This window comes from Eriocheir sinensis, unplaced genomic scaffold, assembly GCF_024679095.1.
Source record: "Eriocheir sinensis breed Jianghai 21 unplaced genomic scaffold, ASM2467909v1 Scaffold109, whole genome shotgun sequence".
NCBI lineage: Eukaryota > Metazoa > Arthropoda > Malacostraca > Decapoda > Varunidae > Eriocheir > Eriocheir sinensis.
In genome coordinates this window covers 651,586-674,351 of record NW_026110396.1, presented here as the reverse complement: position 1 = coordinate 674,351, position 22,766 = coordinate 651,586, and the positions used below count along the sequence as shown (strand labels likewise).

Genomic DNA, 22,766 nt, shown 5'->3' with positions numbered 1-22,766 from the left:
TGCTGAAAACATGACACAAGCGTACGGATGCTATTTCTACGAGTTTACAACGCGGACTGAGACTAGAACCAAGAATTACCCGAGACCAAGTAAGAACTGACCCAAAATCTTGCAAAATTCTTACGCTTCTTGTTCTGGTGTGTCAGATTTTAAAGAATTCCCCCCAATTCTTGGGCTGGGTGCGGCCACTGTTCTGCTGGCCGCACCTCCATAGGCCTATGGCGATGACCATTTCCTGAGCTTCCTGTGGGTAACCCTGCCAGGTGGGGGTGGACATGGAGCTCACGAGGTCACTGTTGTGTTACTGTTGCACCACAGACCATTTTAAAGCATCACTGTATGATAAGTAAGAACTTCCCGGAATGAAAACATCATCGCCCTCGTTACAAACAATTGAAACGATGCCATTTGTCAATATTTTGTAGAGGAAAAGGACGTCTTAACCGTGTAGCAGCGAAGGGACAAATTTGTGCCATGATATAACCCCCAAAACAGATGATACATAATCGGATCACAGATGCTTTGATATATATTATGAAACGGTTTGTGTGAGAGGTGATTTTTTCTCATTTTTCTCGCTTAGAGGGACCACTAAGAAACATTATCCCCACTGCTTCCACCACCGGGCTAGGAAACTCTGTCGCATGCAATGACGCTAAGTAGCCAGTGCTGAAATGCTCCTAATGAACTGTAGATCCCGTAACTGTGACAAAACTAACGCGTGTCGTCCTTGACGGTATTGCTATTTTAGTGCAATACGTTTAGGCCGCACTCACACCCAACTCACCTTATAAAATATGAAGACTGATCTCCCTGCTGCACCGACCTATCCCATACCCCAGGGCCCCAAAGGACAAGGATAACCAGCGGGTCACTTAGCTAGGATGGGGTTTCAGATTTAGTGGTCTGAGTCCGGTCGGCTGAGGTGAGGCCGGCCTTTGGTAGTACAGTAATCCCTAGTTTATCGTGGGGGTTAGGTTCCAGAACCCCCCGCGATAGGCGAAAATCCGCGAAGTAGCGACCTTATATTTATTTTCTTATTTATATAATTTATATATTATATTTTATATATATTGTTTATATAAGCACGCATACCTCTGTGAATCTGTACTGCGTCGTTTAGGAGCCTTTTGAATCTGGTTGCCCAGAGAGAGAGAAAGAGAGAGCGAGAGCACGCGCGCGCGAGAGAGAGAGAGAGAGAGAGAGAGAGAGAGAGAGAGAGAGAGAGAGAGAGAGAGAGAGAGAGAGAGAGAGAGAGAGAGAGAGAGAGAGAGAGAGATTTACATAGATTTACATAGAAAATCAGACCACACAGACCCCATGGTCCAGACTTGGTGGTCTGTCCTTAAACCTAAGTGATTTTACATTAATCAGAAGACTCCAAAACGTTGCATTTCTACTCTAGTTGATATTAAGTTGAAGGAAGTGACGGTCGAGCTTATTTTTGAAGGAGTCAATCGTGTTACACTGGACCACTGATGGTGGAAGCTTATTCCATTCTCGCACTACAACGTTGGTGAAGAAAAATTTGGTGCAATCTGAATTTACTTGTCTACATCTGAGTTTTACGCCATTGTTCCTCGTGCGCAGACTGTCATCGATCATAAACAATGTTGATCTGTCTACATTCGTGAAACCATTAAGTATTTTAAAACATTCGATCAATTTTCCTCTGAGGCGACGTTTCTCAAGAGAGAACATGTTAAGGATAGAAAGCCTTTCTTCGTAGGATTTGTTGCGCAAGGAAGGGATCATTTTCGTTGCCCGACGCTGAACACCTTCTAATTTAGCAATATCCTTTGCATGGTGGGGGGACCAAAACTGTACCGCATATTCCAAGTGGGGTCTGACTAAACTGTTGTAGAGCGGGAGTATTACATCTTTATTCTTGAATACAAAGTTTCTTTTAATGAAGCCCAACATTCTGTTCGCTTTATTTGCTGCATCGATGCATTGCTGTGAGAATTTGAGGTTTGACGCGATTTTGAACCCCAAGTCTTTGACGCACTGAACGCTTTTGAGTTTAACGCCGCGCATTTCGTATTCGAACTTCTTATTCCTCGTTCCAACTTGAAGGACCTGGCACTTGTCTACGTTAAAGGGCATCTCCCATCTATCCGACCAAGCTGAAATTTTGTGCAAATCCTCTTGGAGGCTTTGCCTGTCTTCGTCAGTGAGAACCGAGTTACCAATCGTGGTGTCGTCTGCAAATTTACTAATGCGGTTATTGAGTCCAACATCCACGTCGTTGATGTAAATAATGAAGAGCACTGGGCCAAGGACCGAGCCCTGAGGGACGCCACTAGTGACAGGCGCCCACTCTGAGTTAAATCCGTCAATCACTACTCTTTGTTGTCTGTTGCTCAACCAATTCGCGATCCATTGGTTTACTTGACCGTCAATACCTATTTGCTTTAATTTTTTAAAGTAATTTATGATGCGGGACTTTATCAAACGCTTTCTGGAAATCAAGATAGACTACGTCCAGTGATTTGGTTACGTCATAAACAGTGAAGAGGTCGTTATAAAAGGTTAATAGGTTTGATAGGCAGGATCTTTTGTTTCGGAAGCCATGTTGTGAGTCCCCAATCAATGAGTGGCTTTCAAGGTAACTCACAATTTTGTCTCTAATTATGCCCTCAAGTAGCTTACCTACAACCGAAGTTAGACTAATGGGCCTGTAATTACCTGGTACTTTTTTGTCTCCTTTCTTGAAAATCGGTGTCACGTTAGCCTTTTTCCAATCTGAAGGGACGATGCCTTGTCGCAAGGACATATTGAATACGGTTGTGAGGGAGAGTATTTCGCTCTTCGTTTCTTTCAGCAGAGTTGGATATACTTTGTCAGGTCCAGGACTTTTATTTGTTTTAAGTGAATGGAGAGCTTTAAAGACTTCATCAGTTGTTATTTCAAAATTAGGCAATGCATGCTCGAGATTTACAATAGTACTGGTGTTGGTGGTAGCGAGAGGAAGACTGTTAGTATTAAACACCGAGGAAAAGTAATTGTTTAAGAGGTTTGCAATGTGTTGGCTGTCAGTCACTAGTGCACCGTCGCTGTTTGTTAAAGGTCCAATACCACTTTGATCGCCTTTCTGTTGTTTATGTAACTGAAGAAAGATTTCGGGTTATTTTACAGTTGGCTGCAATATTTTCTTCATATCTACGCTTTGCCTGACCTACTAGTCTTTTACTCGTCGCCTGGCATCATTATAGAGTCTAATGTTCTCAGGCGTGCTTTGTTCTTTCTTTAACCTGTAAAACAATTTTCTCTCATTGACTGATTGTTTAATTTCGCTATTAAACCACGGTGGGCTTTTTATTAGTGTTAATTCGCTTCTCGCACAAGGGGACGAATGTGTTCTGCTGAGTGAGTAAGTGATTTTAAGGCTTAGCCAGGCTTCCTCTACGTTGCCGTCATCTGATAGTTGTATTTCTGTTAGTTTTGTCGGATTTCTACGAAGTTAGCTCTTTTGAAATTGGGCACCTTTACTTTATTTTCAGTCACTGATGATTGAGCTTTAATGTCGACGCGCACTAATTTATGATCGCAAGAACCGAGGTGTTCTCCTACCGTGACACTACTGACAAGGTTATCTTGGGTCGTTATAACAAGGTCGAGTATATTATTTTGTCGAGTTGGCTCAGAAACCATTTGGCTTAGATAATTTTCTTCTAGAAATTGATCATTCTATGTGACTCGCCTTCTGTACCTGACAGTGTCGCCCAGTCGATATGGGGGAGGTTAAAGTCTCCTAATATCAGTGAGTCGTTGTTATTAAGTGACTGCCTTAAGACGCTGTACATTTCAAGGTCGTCATCGAGTGATTGCCCGGGAGGTCTGGAGGTGACAGATATATTTAAATTGACTTTTGCAATGTTTACTCGCACGCACAAATGTTCAACGTTACTGTTTCCCGGTGTTTTGTCGGTGAGTTGCAAATAGCTTTTGACATAAAGGGCGACGCCACCGCCTCTACGGTTTACACGATCTTTGTTGAAGAGTCTGTAGCCATCTATGTTGTATTCGGAACTTAAATCAATATTTGTGGTGTCGATAAATGTTTCGGTTATAGCAATTATGTCAAAATTTTCTGTTAAAGCAAGACATCTCAGTTCATCAAATTTGTTTCTTAGGCTACGCGCATTGAAACTAAGGATTTTTAATTTATCTATAGGCTTGGTAATACAGGTGGTGGTACTTGAGGGATCACGGTTACGGGTTTGTTGCGATGCACGGCGTCTATTTACACGGGCGGGTGGAGGGACGTGGCCGTGACTCGTTTTTTGCTCGGATGACACGCACTGTTTCGTTGAGGAGCCTTCCGAGTCTGGCTGCCCCGATGGGAGAAAGGTGCAATCCGTCCCTGTGGAAAAGTTCATTTTGTCCATAGAAATTGTCCCATGCGTTTAGGAACTCCACGCCAAGCTCCCTGCAAAGAGTCTGTAAGCGGTTGTTTAGGCTGAAGGCCTTACTGAAAAAGTCGCTCTCCGCCCAAGTCCGTGGTAGAACTCCTGAAATCAAAATGTTAGGGGATTTAGTCTTATACTGCTGGATGAGCCTACGGTACTTCTCCAGGAGTTCCTCAGACCGGGTCGTGGTGACGTTGTTCGTACCTGTGTGGATAACAAACAGTGAATCATTAGTAGCCTGGGGGGAGATCTCCTCAAGAGCAGCAGTTATGTCGTCGATCCCAGCACCAGGATAGCAATAGTTCCGTCTTCGACGAGGAACTCTGCCGCAGAACTCAACGACCTGCTGGCGAATCATGGAGTCACCCACCAGGAAGGTGCTCTCCTGCTCGTCCTCCTCCTCCAGAATGGCAAACCTGTTGAAGCAATGAACAGGATAAATCGCTTGTCTGGCTGGTTTGGCTCCTCCATTCACGACGGTGAAGCCATCATGGTCGGTGCCACTAGCATCCTCCCGTTGCGTGGTGTTGTCCGCTGGTGTCGACGGTACCGCTGAGGGCAAGGGGGCGGTTGGAGAAGGGTTTGGCACCACAGCAACGTTAGCCTGGATGAATTCCTGCAAGGAGGCAACAGTGAGAAAGCTCTATTATTTTATTCTGACCTGCTTCCATCTTCTCTTCTTGCTCCTGCAGTCTGGTCTCGAGATGCTGCCTGGTGAGAGAAAGCTCTATTATTTTATTCTGGCCTTCTTCCATCTTCTCTTCCTGCTCCTGCAGTCTTGTCTCGAGATGCTGCCTGGACAGACACAGTCGACAGACAGCAGAACGCCCTGTAAAAAAGTGAGCTGAGAAGCTACCGTTACAAGTACTGCACTTCTTAGGTGCCATCTTAGCTGAAATGAAAGAGATAAAAACACAAAGTGAAGGGGATTAGGAAAGGGGGTGAGGTGTGTGAGAGGTAGTTTAGTAATGGAGGAAAAGTGAGAGAGAGGAGGAGTAGGAAGGGATGTGAGGTGAGTAAAGAGGGGGAAAGGGAGGTGTGTGAGATCAAGGAGGGTTAGGAAATAGGTGAGGTGGGAGAGAGGAGGAGTAGGAAGGGATGTGAGGTGAGTAAGAGGGGAAGAGAGGCGTGGGAGGTGTGTGAGATCAAGGAGGGTTAGGAAATAGGTGAGGTGGGAGAGAGGAGGAGTAGGAAGAGATGTGAGGTGAGTAAAGAGGGGGAAAGAGAGGCGGTGAGTGAGGTGTGTGAGATCAAGGAGGGTTAGGAAATAGGTGAGGTGAGAGAGAGGAGGAGTAGGAAGGGATGTGAGGTGAGTAAAGAGGGGGAAAGAGAGGCGGTGAGTGAGGTGTGTGAGATCAAGGAGGATTAGGAAATAGGTGAGGTGGGAGAGAGGAGGAGTAGGAAGGGATGTGAGGTGAGTAAAGAGGGGGAAAGGGAGGCGGTGAGTGAGGTGTGTGAGATCAAGGAGGATTAGGAAATAGGTGAGATGAGTGAGAAGGAGTTTGGGAAAGGAGGTAAGTGGGAGAGAGGAGGAGTAGAAAGGGATGTGAGGTGAGTGAGGTGTGTGAGAACAAGAAAGGTTAAGAAAGAGGCGAGGTAAGGTGGGTGAAGGGATGGGTAAATAGGATGTGAGGTAGGGTGAGTGAGGGGGGGAGGGCTTAGAAATATGTGGAGGTGAGGGAGGAGTAGGAAGGGCTAATCCTCTAGGGGATGAGGAGGAGCAAAAGGGATGTGAGGTGAGCGAGGGTGGGGGGGGCTGAGGTGAGGTGAGGGAAAGGGGTGTAGGAAGTGTTAGTTCTCTAGGGGATTTAAAGAGTGAGGTGTAGTGAGGAGGAGCAGATTGAATCCTCAGGGAATTCAAAGGGTGGGTTGTCGACACACCCAAATCACGCGTGAGACACTCGGGAACACAAAGTCACACTCGGGACACACGAAACACACAGAAACCCAAGCATAAGCACGACTAAACACCCTCAAGTCACTCGCAAAAACACCTGAAATACAACAGCACACTCAAAACACTCTGAAACCCACGCAGAGCACTATAAACAGCCAAATCACACGCAAGAGCACTGGAAACACAACACACTCGAAACGCAGAACACTCGAAAAACATCCAAATCACACGCAGAAACACCGGACACAAAACAGCACACTCAAAACACTGAAACACACGCAGTACACTTAGAAGCAGCCAAATCACACGCAAAAACACCGGAAACACAACACACTTGAATCACTCTGAAACCCACGCAGAACACCCGGAAACAGCCAGATCACACGCAAAAACACCGGAAACACAAATCACAGAGGCAACCACAGGCAGCACTATAAACAGCCAAATCACACGCAAAAGCACTGGAGACACAACACACTCGAAACGCAGAACACTCGAAAAACAGCCAAATCACACGCAAAAACACCGGAAACAAAACAGCACACTCAAAACACTGAAACACACGCAGTACACTTAGAAGCAGCCAAATCACACGCAAAAACACCGGAAACACAACACACTTGAATCACTCTGAAACCCACGCAGAACACCCGGAGAGAGAGAGAGAGAGAGAGAGAGAGAGAGAGAGAGAGAGAGAGAGAGAGAGAGAGAGAGAGAGAGAGAGAGAGAGAGAATTAGACATAACAAGTAACCCATCGGCTGTGATTGGCACGGATTTGGCCTTCATTGTTAGCCTGGCAACATATACTCCCAGGATTTTCTCTGCCTCTGTGTTGGATAATGGAATGTTTCTCATGTGGCATCGGTATGCTGGATATCCCCTCCGAGGGTGGATGACTTTACATTTTTCTTCAGTGAATTGTAGCAGCCACCTTTTGTTCCATTCCTGTAGCTTGGTGATGTCTTATTGTAGGAAATCCACAGTCAAGGGGTTAAACAAGGACGCACGGCTCAACAAGCTATTTAAGCCGATCACTTTCCTCACTATAGAAAGACTACAAAATGAACACACTGGCTTCATAAACCACAAACACAAACTAGCAAAAACTGTTGTTTTATCGCCACCTTCATCAACAAACTCCCTATGTCATGTTTTTGACTTTGGGAAGTTGAAAAAGCCGTCTCATTTTGGTAATCTTCCGGTCATGGGCAGAAGAGTTGAGAAAGGCGACTTTGAGGACACGCACACCCCAGACAGAAGGACAAAGGCAACTCTGCCCAAAGGTGCGAACCGCACCATGGCGGAAAACTGGCCGAGGAAAATATCCGGAAATACACGAAAAATGGCTTACCAGGCAGACTGTTACGGGGTTGAAGACGTGCTGACAGTGTGCTGATGGTGTTCTGATGACGGGGTGACAGTGTGCTGATGACGTGGTGTCAGTCTACTGATAATGTGCTGACAGTCTGCTGACAGTGTGCTGACAGTCTACTGACAATGTGCTGATGAAGGACTTCTCTCACCACAGTCTGTCACTTTGTTTCGGACTTGATTTCGTTTGTGTCACACGCCCAAATTCACTTTCCATGTGGGTCGACATCACCCCTGGGGGCATATTGGCCTGGGAGAGGCTAGGCTGACTCACAAGTCGACGCTCTGACCCATGTGAGCGTATAGATGCACACGGGAGCGTCCTTTCAGTTGCAATTAATTACGGTAATTTGCAAACGCGTCTGACGCGTCAACGGAATATGATTGCAAATCGCTTTTAACGCGTGAGACGCGTCAACGGTACTCTACGGGTTAAGAACAGTGGCAGTCTGGCAATCTTTAAGAAAGAACTGAAGACTCACTTATTCACTAAATCCTATGACTTTACAAATGTGAGGATCAGGGTTGCAGTAAAGGAAATAATTGAAACATATTCTCCTATTTTTCAAAGAATTACTTCACATACACACATAGATCATCCACAGTCTTTTCTGATACTTTGATTTGAAGCTGCAGTCATTTTTCTTTGAGCAATTTCAGTGAGGACATGACCAAAACACGACATGATCTGGTTAGACTGTTAAGAGACTAGACAGAGTTGTGGTGTGGTGCTGGCCATGGCTGGCTGGCTGGCTGGCTGCAGCTGCTCAGTCTTAGGACTGGCTCAAACAGCCAGCCAGGTTACTTCAACATGTGTTTTAAACTAATGTAGACAATATTGAGGTTTACGTTCATTTAATTATTTTCATTTATAAAAAAAATATATAAAATCAACTTAGATAAAAAAATCTGATTTGAATAAAAAAAATCCATTTTTTTTATTTAAAAAAAATCAACAACCCTGGTGAGGATTGAGGACAACTTTAGGTGCTAATGTTAGCGTTGTAATGTTGGCGGCCCTGTGGAGCGCTGCGGCGGCGGCGGACCGGGGCCTGAAACCTCATCACCGGTGAACGGAAACAGGTAAACTTGACATGGGTAAGCTTGGGTGTGATTCTGGAATAATACCAAGCTGTCACCTCAGCCACAAAAAGCTTGAAACAGGTAAACTTGACATGGGTAAGCTTGGGTGTGATTCTGTAATATTACCTATCTGTCACCTCAGTAAATCTAAAGAAGTACACTCCACCCCCTCCAACACCCCAGCCCCCCTACCCTGCCAAGACAAGCCTGGGGACCTGTGGGGAACCGGGGTTTTGGAGGGGGAAGCCCAAATCACTGAAAATAGGCTTCCAAAATTTCCCTAGAAAAATCTCAAAAGTAGGGAAAGTTCCTAATGCATACTCTTGTAGTCTGTTACAATATGACCTAGCATTCGGTCTGTTGACGAATGTCAGGCATGTCATTGGATGGTGGGCATAGTGGCCCCCCCCACCCCACCCGCGCTGCGTAATTTCTGACGGGCCACGCCGCATGTCAAATATATTTAAACTACTCCAACCGAACTTTACGACCTGCTGATGAGGGGGGCTTCGCCCACCTCGACCCACATGTATATGCGACTTCTTTCTGCGAAGAGGTATTTCTCGCAACACCGGTTGCACCACCGTCGCGGCCGCCGCCACAGGAGGCTGCACTTTTGTCAATATTATCCCATATTTTCAATAATAAATAGTCCTTGAATTGGATTTTGAAAGCGTTTCCATGGTTGTTGAATATTTGTAGAAAAGATAAATGAATAGCTAGTGTTGTTTTGTAAGGTAGGGAATGGATTGAAATACTGGCACGGTACTAAAACTATTCCTAACCCATCAGTTAGCTTCATCAATCCTTGTAGGGAACCGTTGTTTTGGTGGTGGAAGGACAAATCACTGAAAAATTGGCTTCCAAAATGTCCCTAAAAAAATCAGATATAGGGAAAATTCCCTAGTCTAAAGTAAGGAAAGCCCCTAACGTATACTCTTGTAATTTATTCCAATATAACCTACCAGCCGCCGCAGCGGGTCTATTGACGAGTGTCAGGTGCGTAATTGGATGGTCACTGTAATGGAACCCCCCCATCCCCCACCGCCGCCGCCCCAATCCGTATAATTGAGCAACTCTTGGGAAATGTCATGTTTCATAAAAACATATGGTACAGTACTGACAGTTAACCCATCCACTTCTTGTAAGCTGATGGTAGATCATTGTTACCGAGTAGTTTGGGGTACAAAATGCAACAGATTTGTGACAGCTGTCATATATGAGCCGTTAGTGACCTAACGATTGCTACGTAACACCCTGGCCTCCATTTTACTGAAACTATGAGTACGCGCGTCGAACAATATCCGGTTGGTTTGTGACACGTGACAAGCTTCATGCGACCGCTATTCACAAAACGCACATATGTCACACGCCCGGGTCACTATTCCATTCAATTTTGGATAGTAATCGGTCCTTTTGTCTAACTACATGCATACCAATAAAGAGGTTGAATAGTCAGTCAATACTTACCGAGAGGTGAAATACAATGATATTTTGAGTGAGAGAGTGAGACTCTGGTCCATCCATCATGGCGGCGCGATGAAAACTGACTGAAAACATGCCTACGTGGTGCTGCCTGCGCAATTCAGCCCGCATAGCTATACATCCTGAATATAATCTTTTAAAATTATAAAATACAAATACTTGCGCCATTATGTGCTTTAATATAGCGAAGAAAATAACGTAGAAATCATAAAGACTGTTTTATGTCCGAAATTGTAATGATCCATGTGCGTACTGACTTGGGAACTATATAGTTTGTATGGTGCACTGCAAGGCAGGTACGAGGCTCAGTCTGTGCATAGAGGCACTCGTGAAACAATAACAATGGACTTAGAAAATCCAAGCACCCAACTTTATAATTAATGAGGCTTGCCCCCCTGGCCCCTCCCCAAGGTAAAACGTAAACGAAAATGCATTATAATTAAAATTCTCTCACGTGCTAATTTACTACGAATATTGGTTTGGAGTGGTGCTCCCTAAGATTAACCCTGAAATGATACCAAGCTGTCACCTCAGCCACAAAAAGCTTGAAACAGGTAAACTTGACATGGGTAAGCTTGGGTGTGATTCTGGAGTAGTACCAAGCTGTCACCTCAGCCACAAAAAGCTTGAATCAGGTAAACTTGACATGGGTAAGCTTGGGTGTGATTCTGGAATAATACCAAGCTGTCACCTCAGCCACAAAAAGCTTGAAACAGGTAAACTTGACATGGGTAAGCTTGGGTGTGATTCTGGAATATTACTGACCCATCACCTGAACTTCCCCTAAAAAGCTTGAAATTGATAACCTTGTAATACGCACTGGATGGGCGTGGAGGCGTGGGGGCACTGGGTGGGCGTGGGGGCACTGTGTGGGCGTGGAGGCGTGGAGGCACTGGGTGGGCGTGGAGGCGTGGGGGCAGTGTGTGGACGTGGGGACATTGTGGGGGCACTGTGTGGGCGCGGGGGCGGGGCGTGGGGCACTGTGTGGGCGTGGAGGCGTGGGGCACTGTGTGGGCGTATAGGCGTGGGGGCACTGTGTGGGCGTAGAGGCGTGGGGGCACTGTGTGGGCGTGGATCGAGGCGTGGGCGGCGTGGCAGACTCCGCAGCGTTGCTCTGTTTACTAGGGGTGGGCAGGTAACGGTACCAGTACCGGTACTAACGGTACCAGCTAAACGGTACGGTACCGGTACCAGAGTGCTCGGTACCGGTACCAGTTGCTCGGCTTTATTTATTGGATTTATTGATAATTCATGTCCGATTTTTTTTTTAGGTTGCTGCTAAATATTGTTATTGTTATTAGACTATGATCGAGTACATCCATAATAACTATACATGCTATTTTTTTATCGAAAAAATAAATATTCGCTTCATTCAGAGAGAGAGAGAGAGAGAGAGAGAGAGAGAGAGAGAGAGAGAGAGAGAGAGAGAGAGAGAGAGAGAGAGAGAGAGAGAGAGAGATCACTACTCAGTGAGTGGATATCTCGGTGATATGGGTACTCGACTACTCGATCATAGTCTAATAACAATAAAAATATTTATTAGCAACCTAAAAAAGAAAAAGAATCGGACATGAAGAATTATCCAGTAACTCCAATAAATAAATAAAATAATAAAATAATGGAAACGGGAGCTGTGATGGAAACGGAAAGCAGGACAAAATGGTGGGAACTTGGGGAGACGGTCAGCGGGGCAGTGACTCAGCGTCTACACCAAAGAGACTATATACCAAGAGATAGTGGTATGTGGTAATTCCTCGGGCGTGCGGAAGTAGCGCCATCTATTGCAGCCCACCAAAAACGTCATTTTTTAGGGGTAGCTTTACTATTTTTAAAGTACCTGCCACAGCACCCTATCCAGCCTTTATTTGTTAATTTCATTATTGTAAAATGATTTACGAATGGGGTAAAGAAAAATATATTTGCTCTTATGTTTTATTAATATTATTTACACTATATCAATTTGTTATTTTGGGAAAATATAACGTGTAGAAAGCATTTTCTAAGTATATATATATATATATATATATATATATATATATATATATATATATATATATATATATATATATATATATATATATATAGATATATATAGATATATATTGTGTGTGTGTGTGTGTAGCAAATATATCCAGTGCTTCAAACTTCAAATACAAGCAAAGCATACAACATTCTATGATTACTACAATGCCTTTGAAACATGCTCTTAGCTGAGTAAAAATATCATACTGCCACATAATGGCAAGCAGCATTGTGCACTGTTTGGCAGGGCAGATAACAAAAGCTAAGCATTACAACTGAAATAAACAATGGCAGACACCCAAAGCTTGTTAACAGAACATGATCTGATTTATAACAGGCAAAATCTACTATGGTGTATTACATGCAATAATAACTGTATAAAAGTTGCAAGGCACATCAATATAAAAGCATCATAAAACATGCTGACATACATGATGGAGGATATCAAGAAGGTAACACATGAGTTGTCTTAAATGGAATGCAATAGCTTGGTGGTCCTGGAAGACAGCTGGGCATGGAAGTAAAAATGGAATGTAGGACACGGTATGATCTCACAAGCTCTGACCTTGGCATCAGCCAGTGTCCTGAAGATATTAAGCTCAGTAGGCACAACTATGCAGTGGAGGCATATATTATGATGAAAGCAAATGAGACAAAAACCGGCAACTAATAGTGTAAGAAAATAGCAGGAAAGTTATGCTGCAGTATGTGACATACTAAATTACAGGGCAGAGAGTGATTTGTTTTTCAAGGGCTACATCAGTAAACAAGTAGCATTTATTGCAGGAACAGTAAAACAATATTTGTTTTTTAGCACACATTAAAGTTGGATGTCTCAAAATCATTTGAAATGAAACTCCTTGAACTAGCCAATTCAACAAACCACTCTGTCTCCCCCCAAAAATAAGCATTATTTTTCACAAGGTTTACAAGGCATTAGTCAAGAATATCAACTGGCATTATATTTTGTCAAAAAAAAAATAATAAATAAATAAATATATATATATAAAAAAATAAATAAAAAATAAATAAATATATATATATATATATATATATATATATATATATATATATATATATATATATATATATATATATATATATATATATATATATATATATATATATATATATATACACACACACACACACCTATGTGGTTATATCATATAAAGCAGAAAAAATCATAACATGCTATAGTACAAACACGATTACTCCTGGACGCCACATCAATGATGCCAGCCATGTAATGAAATTATATGCTGTATTTCACATCATGAAACCCAGCCAGGTGTCACTGCAGCACATATGAGGTAAGGCAGACACCAAAAGCTTGTTACCTGAACAAGATAAATTATAACAGGCAAAATCCACAATAAAGCATTGCATACTGTTTGGCAGGGCAGAGAACAAAAGTTTCCAAGCATTACACCTGAAATAAACAATGGCAGACATCCAAAGCTTGTGAGCTGAACAAGATCTGATTTATAACAGACAAAACCAACAATGGTGCGTTACATGCAATATCTGGCAGGGCAGATAAATAATTCCTTGCATTACAACTGGAAAGAAAGTGGCAGACATCCAAAGCTTGTGAGCTGAACAAGATCTGATTTATAACAGGCAAAACCAACAATGGTGCATTACATGCAATATCTGGCAGGGCAGATAAATAATTCCTTGCATTACAATTGGAAAGAAAGTGGCAGACATCCAAAGCTTGTTAAATGAACAAGATCTGATTTATAACAGGCAAAACCAGCAATGGTGCGTTACATGCAATATCTGGCAGGGCAGATAAATAATTCCTTGCATTACAACTGGAAAGAAAGTGGCAGACATCCAAAGCTTGTTAACTGAACAAGATCTGATTTATAGCAGGCAAAACCAACAATGGTGCATTATTTGCAATATTTAGCAAAGTATATGGAAAAAATTTCTTGGCATAACAAAAGCAACACCAAATAATGGCAAACATCCAAAGAGTGGTGGCATGGTGATAATTTCTGAAAACAAAATAACATCAAAATCAATTAATAAATTTATTATACCAATTAATACCAAAAACATTTGTTCAACATGCTGCAAGAAATTAGGGAGCAGACCTCACATGCAGGATAGATTTTCAGCTTCAGAGATAGGCAAAGCAGGCAATATATGATTATTATGTTGCAATAGACAATGAAAAAGCATTGATGCATTAAGCTAGAAAAAAATCACTTGAAGAAAACATAAGGCACAAAAATCCATCCCCAGCTGGCGTACATGCACACCATTCTGTTACAATCATGCACACTATCAATCCTGAAGTCTGAAATATTATGTTGTAAAAGAAACTTATAAATATCATGAGTAAATTTATATCCCTAATTATTATTATTATTACTAATGCTGCAATTTAATTAATTTCCTATTTTTTTTCATTTTGGGATGGGTCTGCTCCCTATTCCTCCATTTTAGTTTGTAGTATATCCTTAATTTTATGTAGATGAGGTGAATGTTTTCAGTTAGCTGGGTGGAACACAGGTGCAGAGGACTTAGAAATTCATGACTATTTAATTTAGACAAGAGCATTCGGGAGACTCTAGTGCCCAACATTGCCTTCTACAGTGTTGCCTGGAGAATGGCTTCAACTTCATGAAAGTGTTTAAAAACACTATCACTGGGCACAGAGAGTCCCCCAAATGGAATATCTGGATTGTTAGAAAAGGCTTTAAAATAACAAAATAAATTTCTGTTGTCAAGTTGTTGTTTTACATCCAACAGATGCTCCCTGCAATGTTGACAGTTATGTTTTTTCAAAAAAAATTTACAAGTCCAGCCAACTACATAAAACAAAGCATTGACCTCAGCAGGTGGCATGCTTGCTACTGACTCCTCATTGTCCGAGTCAGTATCTGAAGGGGGCAAATCTGCATCACAGTTTGAGGTTACGTCAAGGAAGTATGACTCATCCGCCTCACAGTTACTTGTCTGGGGAACTTGTGAATAATAATTGGTCATTACTGACTTGAGGCCCTTCATAAAATTGTAGGCAGTGGGATGGTCACAGTTCCCAAATCTAACCCTCAGTCTGGCAAACAGATTTTCAAGACAGTCCTGATTTAATCGCCGAGTGAGGAGGTACTTTACTTGATAACTCTGCAGATCTTGCCACAGAGCATCAAGTGCTGTCAAGTTGATGAGCCAGCCATTTACACAGTGAATGCGTACATGAGGTGGAGCACAGACCTTTAATGACAACAAGTAATCTTTAGTATCTTTTATGATTTTCATATGACATGAATTTGAAGTAATGGCAGTAAGGGCATCTTTATAATTATAAATGGATGAACTATTGAAACAATCAAACAAAATGTCCGCCTTATCTATGAATTCTGCAGTATAGATGGCTTTCTGTGGTAGCATTCCTGATGTTGAATGAACGAAAATTCCTGCCGCCACAGTATATGACTCATCACTTGGGCAGCAAGATTGACACGCATTTTTGAAAAGCCTTCACCACACATATGTTTGCTACTCAATTTAGGAGCAAGTCTAATACTTAGTTGCTGATCTTTTTCAAAAAACTTTTTTATGTGATCCCATGAAATTTTATTTTCTCCAATTTTAATATCATATTTGAGAAGTGTGTTCCTCAGGCTTTTCAAAAGATGTGGAGAATCAAAAAAAAAGTGAACCTTCTCACCATCGACTGTAAAGGAAGGATTTTCAGTTGTCATGCCAAGAGTCTGGAACAAGGAACGATGCACTCCCTCTTGATCACAAACTGTAAACATAACTCTGTGTCCCGTGTTCTTGACTTCTTTTATTGCTGTTTCATACAGTTCCCTGATTTTACAAGTTTTAATCCTCCTGAATAAAAAGAAACTTCCTAAAACAAGTTTCCATTTTTTCAATAAGCCCTTAACCATGAACACGAGTGCATGATTTGCTGGTTTCAAACTCTTCCCATGCTCTCCGAAATCCTCCCTTCCTATGATAGAATCAGAGGCTTTGTCAAAATGCAATGATTCTTTAATACTCATGGCATCAAATGCAATCCCACAAAGTGTCTCTTCTTTTGACAAAGCCTGTGCTCTTTTCTTCAGGGCTGTCAGAGTCTGTTTGCTCCAGCCAACATTTAGGGAAATACCCTGAGCCATGAGTGAAGTGTTGAAACTGAAGGCAAATGAAATACTGTGCTGAGAAATCGATAAGTTTTGACTTTGATAGTACAAGGCCAGAGCAAACCTCCTCTTGTACCCCATATCTCCTACCAGGCTTAGATCTTGCAGCATGTTGAACCTGTCCTTTGAAAAAATCCACCACTTTTGGATCTAGGAAATTGCTGGCTTTGGCCAAAAACTGCCCAGGAGTGGTAATGGCCTGAGCTTTGAGCTACCTCACCTGCCGGCGCAGACGGCAGACCATCTTCTTTAACAATTGCAGTTTTGATGTCTCTGAAAATGCATACACCAATATTAAAAGTTAAATTTCACAGCACTCTTCTCACAATTCTAAATAATAAAATATCAGCATGTTAATGCATTATTATTGCTAGGACAGTGAATCCAAGCAATGACATTTTATCTGCACGCCAGCTTAGACTGGAAAGGCTTTAGTTAGATTACCTGACAAGAGTAGTATTTCCAGATGGGGGAGAGGGTACAACTGGAGACTTGACAGAAATAATATCAAGATCTACAAGCACTGATTATCCATATACATCTCTGGTGTTCAATCTCTACTGAAACATACGTCAAAATGGTGCCACACTAAAAATCTAAAAATTCTCTGTTTCTGCAATGTTAGTCCTACCCAAATCCTGCCTGCTATCTAACTTTCCTTTTCACAATTATAATCCATTAAACTGGTGGTCTCCGGATGTGCCACTTTACCCAACAAACTAATCCTTATTACTTATTAAAACCATTTGAACACTTGCATAGATCATAATTCAATTATTATCCCAGCTCTTCCACATGTCCATCCAGTGTAATGTGGGTGATGTGGAATGGTTCAGCCTCATGTCTCCCATGCATACATTAAGTTTAGAGAATAATACTGTTCCTTGTAGCTCCCATTTCCCTGATACTCACGACTATCCCTTTAAGAATAACGTATGAAGAATCACATTTTTTGGTTTCATAATACAAGGAAAAGCCTGAGTATGTGATTAAAGATGGGATATTAAATAGCAGGGATATTGACCTCATTTCTAGGGTGCTGCCATGTTTGGGAGTGAATGGTAAACATGATCACATCAGTAGCATGGACAAATGTTTGTTAGTGGCACTTCAGGGTTATGCTACCTCTTCAAAGCTTGACCAGTCATGGTTTAAAGTGGAACAGGATAAACAAGAAACAGGCAGGTATTTGTGGACACTACTGTTACTATCAATTGCCAGCCTATGGCAAAATTTGAACCTATGCTATCAAGAACATAAGACCTATGTTCTGATCACTCACTACTGCCATAAGAATATAATAAACAGTTTAAATGTCATTCAAAATATCAACCTTTTTACATATATTTTCTTAAGATATGTACTGGTGTAACAGTTAAATACTGAACTCAATTTGTATGCAGGGATGTGAGGTATATTGTTAAGCTGTAATGTTTCCAACACATTAAATGTGGTCATAACAACACTGAACAGTAACTAGAGGATAAATTATCACTGAGCACAAGAGGTTGCTTACTGTATTTTGGTGAGCTTGATGGCCGAGTCGGGTTTCCTCCAACCCCTTCAGTTTCACACCCTGTTGAGAGGCAATTTCTTAATCACAGTGAAAAATGGATGCAAATGGTCACCAAAATTAATTATTATACTTGGCGTCATAAATTTTGGCACAGAACTTAGAGAAGGACTACCAGACTTGGCGTGAGTCTCTGTTGAGGTAAATGATCCCCTTCACTCATTGGGCTATATGTACATTGTTTTAATGTGCATCATTGTTACGTTAAACGATGATGATGCTGATGATGTATTATTGTCTTTTTTTGTCATTTTAGCGGGCAGGACTACTAAAAGTAAGGCTATTAGCATCAACTTTCTCTCTAAATCAGCATTGCTATCTGCTATATGTACAGTTATTCTTATAATTACTCTTCCTGCTGATAATGGAGATGCATGTCAGGATTAAGCATCACATACAAGGAAAGAATTGTTATATAGGGAAACAGGGAACTTTTAGGTTCACATAATAGACAAGGTTTGTTATACACAAAAAATTGGATGCTTCAGATGTTAAAGATTTTGGATATAACATCACCCTCCTCCAAATTGGTTCTTTAAAGCAAGGGTTGACTATAGCTGATTATTTTTATGCAGGTTTCATGACACTTTTTTAATGCAAAGCATCTGGAAATTAATGATTATTACGAAATACGTCTCATGAGTAGCTACTAAACTTGACAGCCTGAAAGGATGCACCATCAAAGACTGTAAAGGACAAATGTATTATATACAAAATAACATGGTTCTGTGATAAAAAATAAATAAATAAATAAATAAAAAAATAAATAAATAAAAGCTATGACAATCAATATCAAATCATTTCAGGATACATAAATTAGTAGTTATATGAAGGAATTCTACAACTCTCCCGGGATGCCTAAGTTAAATAAGTGAGGGAATTTAATTTCTTTCCTTTTGTTTGTGTAAAATGATGTGGACATATGCATGCCTAATGTGATGAGTATAAATTTATATGATGGTGAAATATCATCCACAAGGTAGGATGGTCCACGCTCAAATGCTGATTCAAACTATCAATCGCATTTCATTAATAGCTGCAATTTCCTTGAAGCAACCAAACATTCAGTGAGAAAGTACTGTTTGTAATGATTTTGTTGCAATGCTGTGGTGGTCTGTTTCACAGCTTTTTCATCAAAGCAGAGGAGTTATTCCCTCTCCCTCTGCTTCAGAGGAGCATGATGGTGTGCTGCTCTTGCATGATTTTGTGGAGTCATAATTAGATTAATAACACAACAATCAATAAAAACTAATAGTATTCATACCAAAATCAGCACATGGAGCTGGTGCAGTGCAATGGGGAGCACACTCGTCAGGGTCAGGCTGCAGTTCATTTTCATGTGTGGCTTGGGGGACACTGAGCAGGTGGGGTTGGATACTTCCACATTCCTCAGGGGGTGGCTGAGTTCTATTTAACTCCACCCGTGGCCTCTTTCTTGGACTCTCCTCTTGGGCTGCCACATTCTCTTGGGTGTTACCGAAACCTGTGTTTAGATCTGTTGGGATGTGGTTTTGTAAGACGTGGAATAATATTCGACAGCGAAACATGGAAGGAAACAGAAGAGTATGTCCACATGGTAAAATACAGAGATGAGAATTGCCAAGTGGGTTTGTTGGTGTACCCGGGAATTAAGAGGCCAGGTGATGTTATGATGATGAAGGAAGAGTTATGGGGTATGATATAAACTGACTTCATTAGTTAAGTGATTAGAAGAGGTATATTGAAATTATTTGGATACTGAAAGGATGTACATATGGGGACAACTGGGTGAGAAGGGAGAGAGATGCAGATTTTGCTGATGTATAGCTAGTTACACCAATGAACACTTAGGACATACACATTCACAAAGGCCACAACTTTGGCTGCTAGACGGAAAAGCACTAGATTTAAAGTACTAGGACACTGAAGGGATTAATAATAAGAAAAGCAATAATAATAAATGAGTATAGCTAAATATAGTTATGATATTTTTGTTTATGTTACTATTAGTATTAGAAATTTTAAACACTAATGATATATTAATATAAATATTGATAAATCAATGAAAATTAATACATTAATTGTATTAATACTACCACTAGTAATATTAACACTGCACCTAAAAGACTGAGCAAAACACTGAATCTGAAATAAAACGATAATTGAGCTGTCTCTGTCTGAAAGTTATGTGAAGCTTGCTCCATGCACCGTGATAGGAATGGCATGGATGTAGCCAGGTTGCTGAGATACTTATGGTCACCAACCACTTGTATGGCACCAATTTGTGTTGGAAGCATTGGCGGCCAACATCAGAATGAGTGATTCATCATAATGCAAGATTACCAGGAAAAAACATGAAGTAAAGGATGTCAGTGACACAGACAATGTTAAATTGCAAACTTGAAACTCACCAAAGTATGAAGATAAAGTAAAACAACAACAATAATAATGAGCATGGCAAAATATTAATGGCTTATTACAATGTAAAGTAATTATCATAATTAATTTTCACTAACCATAATGTGGCAGCACAATCTGTGTAGAGGAGAGTTCCAACTCCATTGGCTCCAAGTCAATGGCGGCTGCATTGTGGGATGATGCTGAGGTAAGCAAATCAATCAAAAGTAAGTGATAATGATTACAAAACAACTATTTGTTCTTATCTGTCAGGTGAATACACTCAACCCATCAAGTGTGGAAATCTAACTTTTGTTCAGTGCATCAAGGTTTCTTTCACTATTAGTCTATTATACCAACTCATGCATTGCATTTGGTACACAAGAAAATGCTGACTATTAACCGGGAACCCAGTGGGTGGTTGTTCCTCATGGCCGTCTGCAAAATAGATAATGGGTATAAGTATTACATTTACTAACAAACACACACACACACACACACATGAGAGAGAGAGAGAGAGAGAGAGAGAGAGAGAGAGAGAGAGAGAGAGAGAGAGAGAGAGAGAGAGAGAGAGAGAGAGAGAGAGAGAGAGAGAGAGAGAGAGAGAGAGAGAGAGAGAGAGAGAGAGAGAGAGAGAGAGAGAGAGAGAGAGAGAGAGAGAGAGAGAGAGAGAGAGAGAGAGAGAGAGAGAGAGAGAGAGAGAGAGAGAGAGAGAGAGAGAGAGAGAGAGAGAGAGAGAGAGAGAGAGAGAGAGAGAGAGAGAGAGAGAGAGAGAGAGAGAGAGAGAGAGAGAGAGAGAGAGAGAGAGAGAGAGAGAGAGAGAGAGAGAGAGAGAGAGAGAGAGAGAGAGAGAGAGAGAGAGAGAGAGAGAGAGAGAGAGAGAGAGAGAGAGAGAGAGAGAGAGAGAGAGAGAGAGAGAGAGAGAGAGAGAGAGAGAGAGAGAGAGAGAGAGAGAGAGAGAGAGAGAGAGAGAGAGAGAGAGAGAGAGAGAGAGAGAGAGAGAGAGAGAGAGAGAGAGAGAGAGAGAGAGAGAGAGAGAGAGAGAGAGAGAGAGAGAGAGAGAGAGAGAGAGAGAGAGAGAGAGAGAGAGAGAGAGAGAGAGAGAGAGAGAGAGAGAGAGAGAGAGAGAGAGAGAGAGAGAGAGAGAGAGAGAGAGAGAGAGAGAGAGAGAGAGAGAGAGAGAGAGAGAGAGAGAGAGAGAGAGAGAGAGAGAGAGAGAGAGAGAGAGAGAGAGAGAGAGAGAGAGATTAAGAAAGTCATAAATAAGGAGCATGCATAACTTCGTCTTACCTGTGTGACATGGGGTTGCAGTCGGCAGCAGCTGGCCCTTGCTGCCAAAATGAACCCCATCAAAGTGGTCACAACAGATGGCTTGAGTATGCTTTTGAAAGCCAATTTTCAAGGCTTTCACCCACTGGAGGCACCTGCAGTAAAAACATGGTAATTTTAACTAATTATTGTTAATCAATACAAAATGTAATGTAATGAAAGAAAGCAACAGACCTTAAAAATTTATATAATTTTTAACCCTTAGACAGCAGTGGAAATATACATAGACAGTCCTAAATTCAGTCAGTCAGTTTTGAATGGCAGAAATATAACAACACTTAGAGATTGCGGTAGGATCTATAGTAGACGATACAAAAAAATATCTACGTATTATGCAGAGTAACTATATATATATATATATATATATATATTTATGCTACGGTCCTAAGGTCGGCAATGACTATATGTATAAAGTATAGACCATTAATTTTTGGGGAGCTAGGTACTCCTCAAACACCGTTGTCTTCTAAGGGTTAATATGAAAATAATATTGGCTGCAATGCAATACCTGTTTATAATGAATGGATATGTTTGACTTTGGTACCCCTTACAAAATTTAATTTGAAGCAAACTGAAAAAACAAACATATTTTACATATAGATTGTTTTCAAAACATTTATGATGCAATGCAGGGCAAATTTAAACAGACTGCTCTTTCCTTTGCTAGTGAAATATTTATGTTTTGTCTTCCCATTATCATAATGTATTTAGTCCAAGGCAACTTCAAGTATACCTGTATATGTTGGGTTTAAATGAAATCATCAATCTGAAAAAAAAAAAAAAAAAATACTGACTAATTTTGTATTGCCAAATATATACCTGTCCTTAGCAAACCTTGATGAAAGGCCCCAGTAGTTAGAATGTATCTGAGTAAGGATCGAGGAGGCCTCTTGTGAATTAGCTCAGTAATAAGACGGTGTCATCTAACAGTACTTCGGCATATGAATATGAGTCAATGTCACATAATAATTTACTTCTGACTATGCATCAAGTAATGTGCAGCTTCTTTCAGATTTTGATAATACTGAATGAATTGCAGCCATATCTC

The 22,766-nt window shown here is 41.3% G+C and overlaps 1 protein-coding gene across 4 annotated transcripts in view; it reads right to left on the bottom strand.

The window, feature by feature from the left end:
* Positions 1–16,527: 16,527 nt before the first annotated feature.
* Positions 16,528–22,766, bottom strand: part of LOC126989184 (uncharacterized) — a 20,153-nt gene continuing 13,914 nt past the window's right edge. For 2 of the 4 annotated variants that reach the window (XR_007742994.1, XM_050847735.1), the window contains exons 2-7: positions 21,680–21,813; positions 20,786–20,827; positions 20,509–20,592; positions 19,278–19,508; positions 17,957–18,016; positions 16,528–16,713 (exon numbers count right to left, since the gene is read on the bottom strand). Coding sequence is in view for 1 of the 4 variants with exons in the window: in XM_050847735.1 (XP_050703692.1) it covers positions 16,652–16,713; positions 17,957–18,016; positions 19,278–19,508; positions 20,509–20,592; positions 20,786–20,827; positions 21,680–21,813 (613 nt within the window). In the remaining 3 variants the exon portion in view is untranslated. Of the gene's footprint in view, positions 16,714–17,956; positions 18,017–19,277; positions 19,509–20,508; positions 20,828–21,679; positions 21,814–22,766 lie in introns of all 4 variants that reach the window. The other 2 variants (XR_007742993.1, XR_007742992.1) reach the window with 2 other exon arrangements.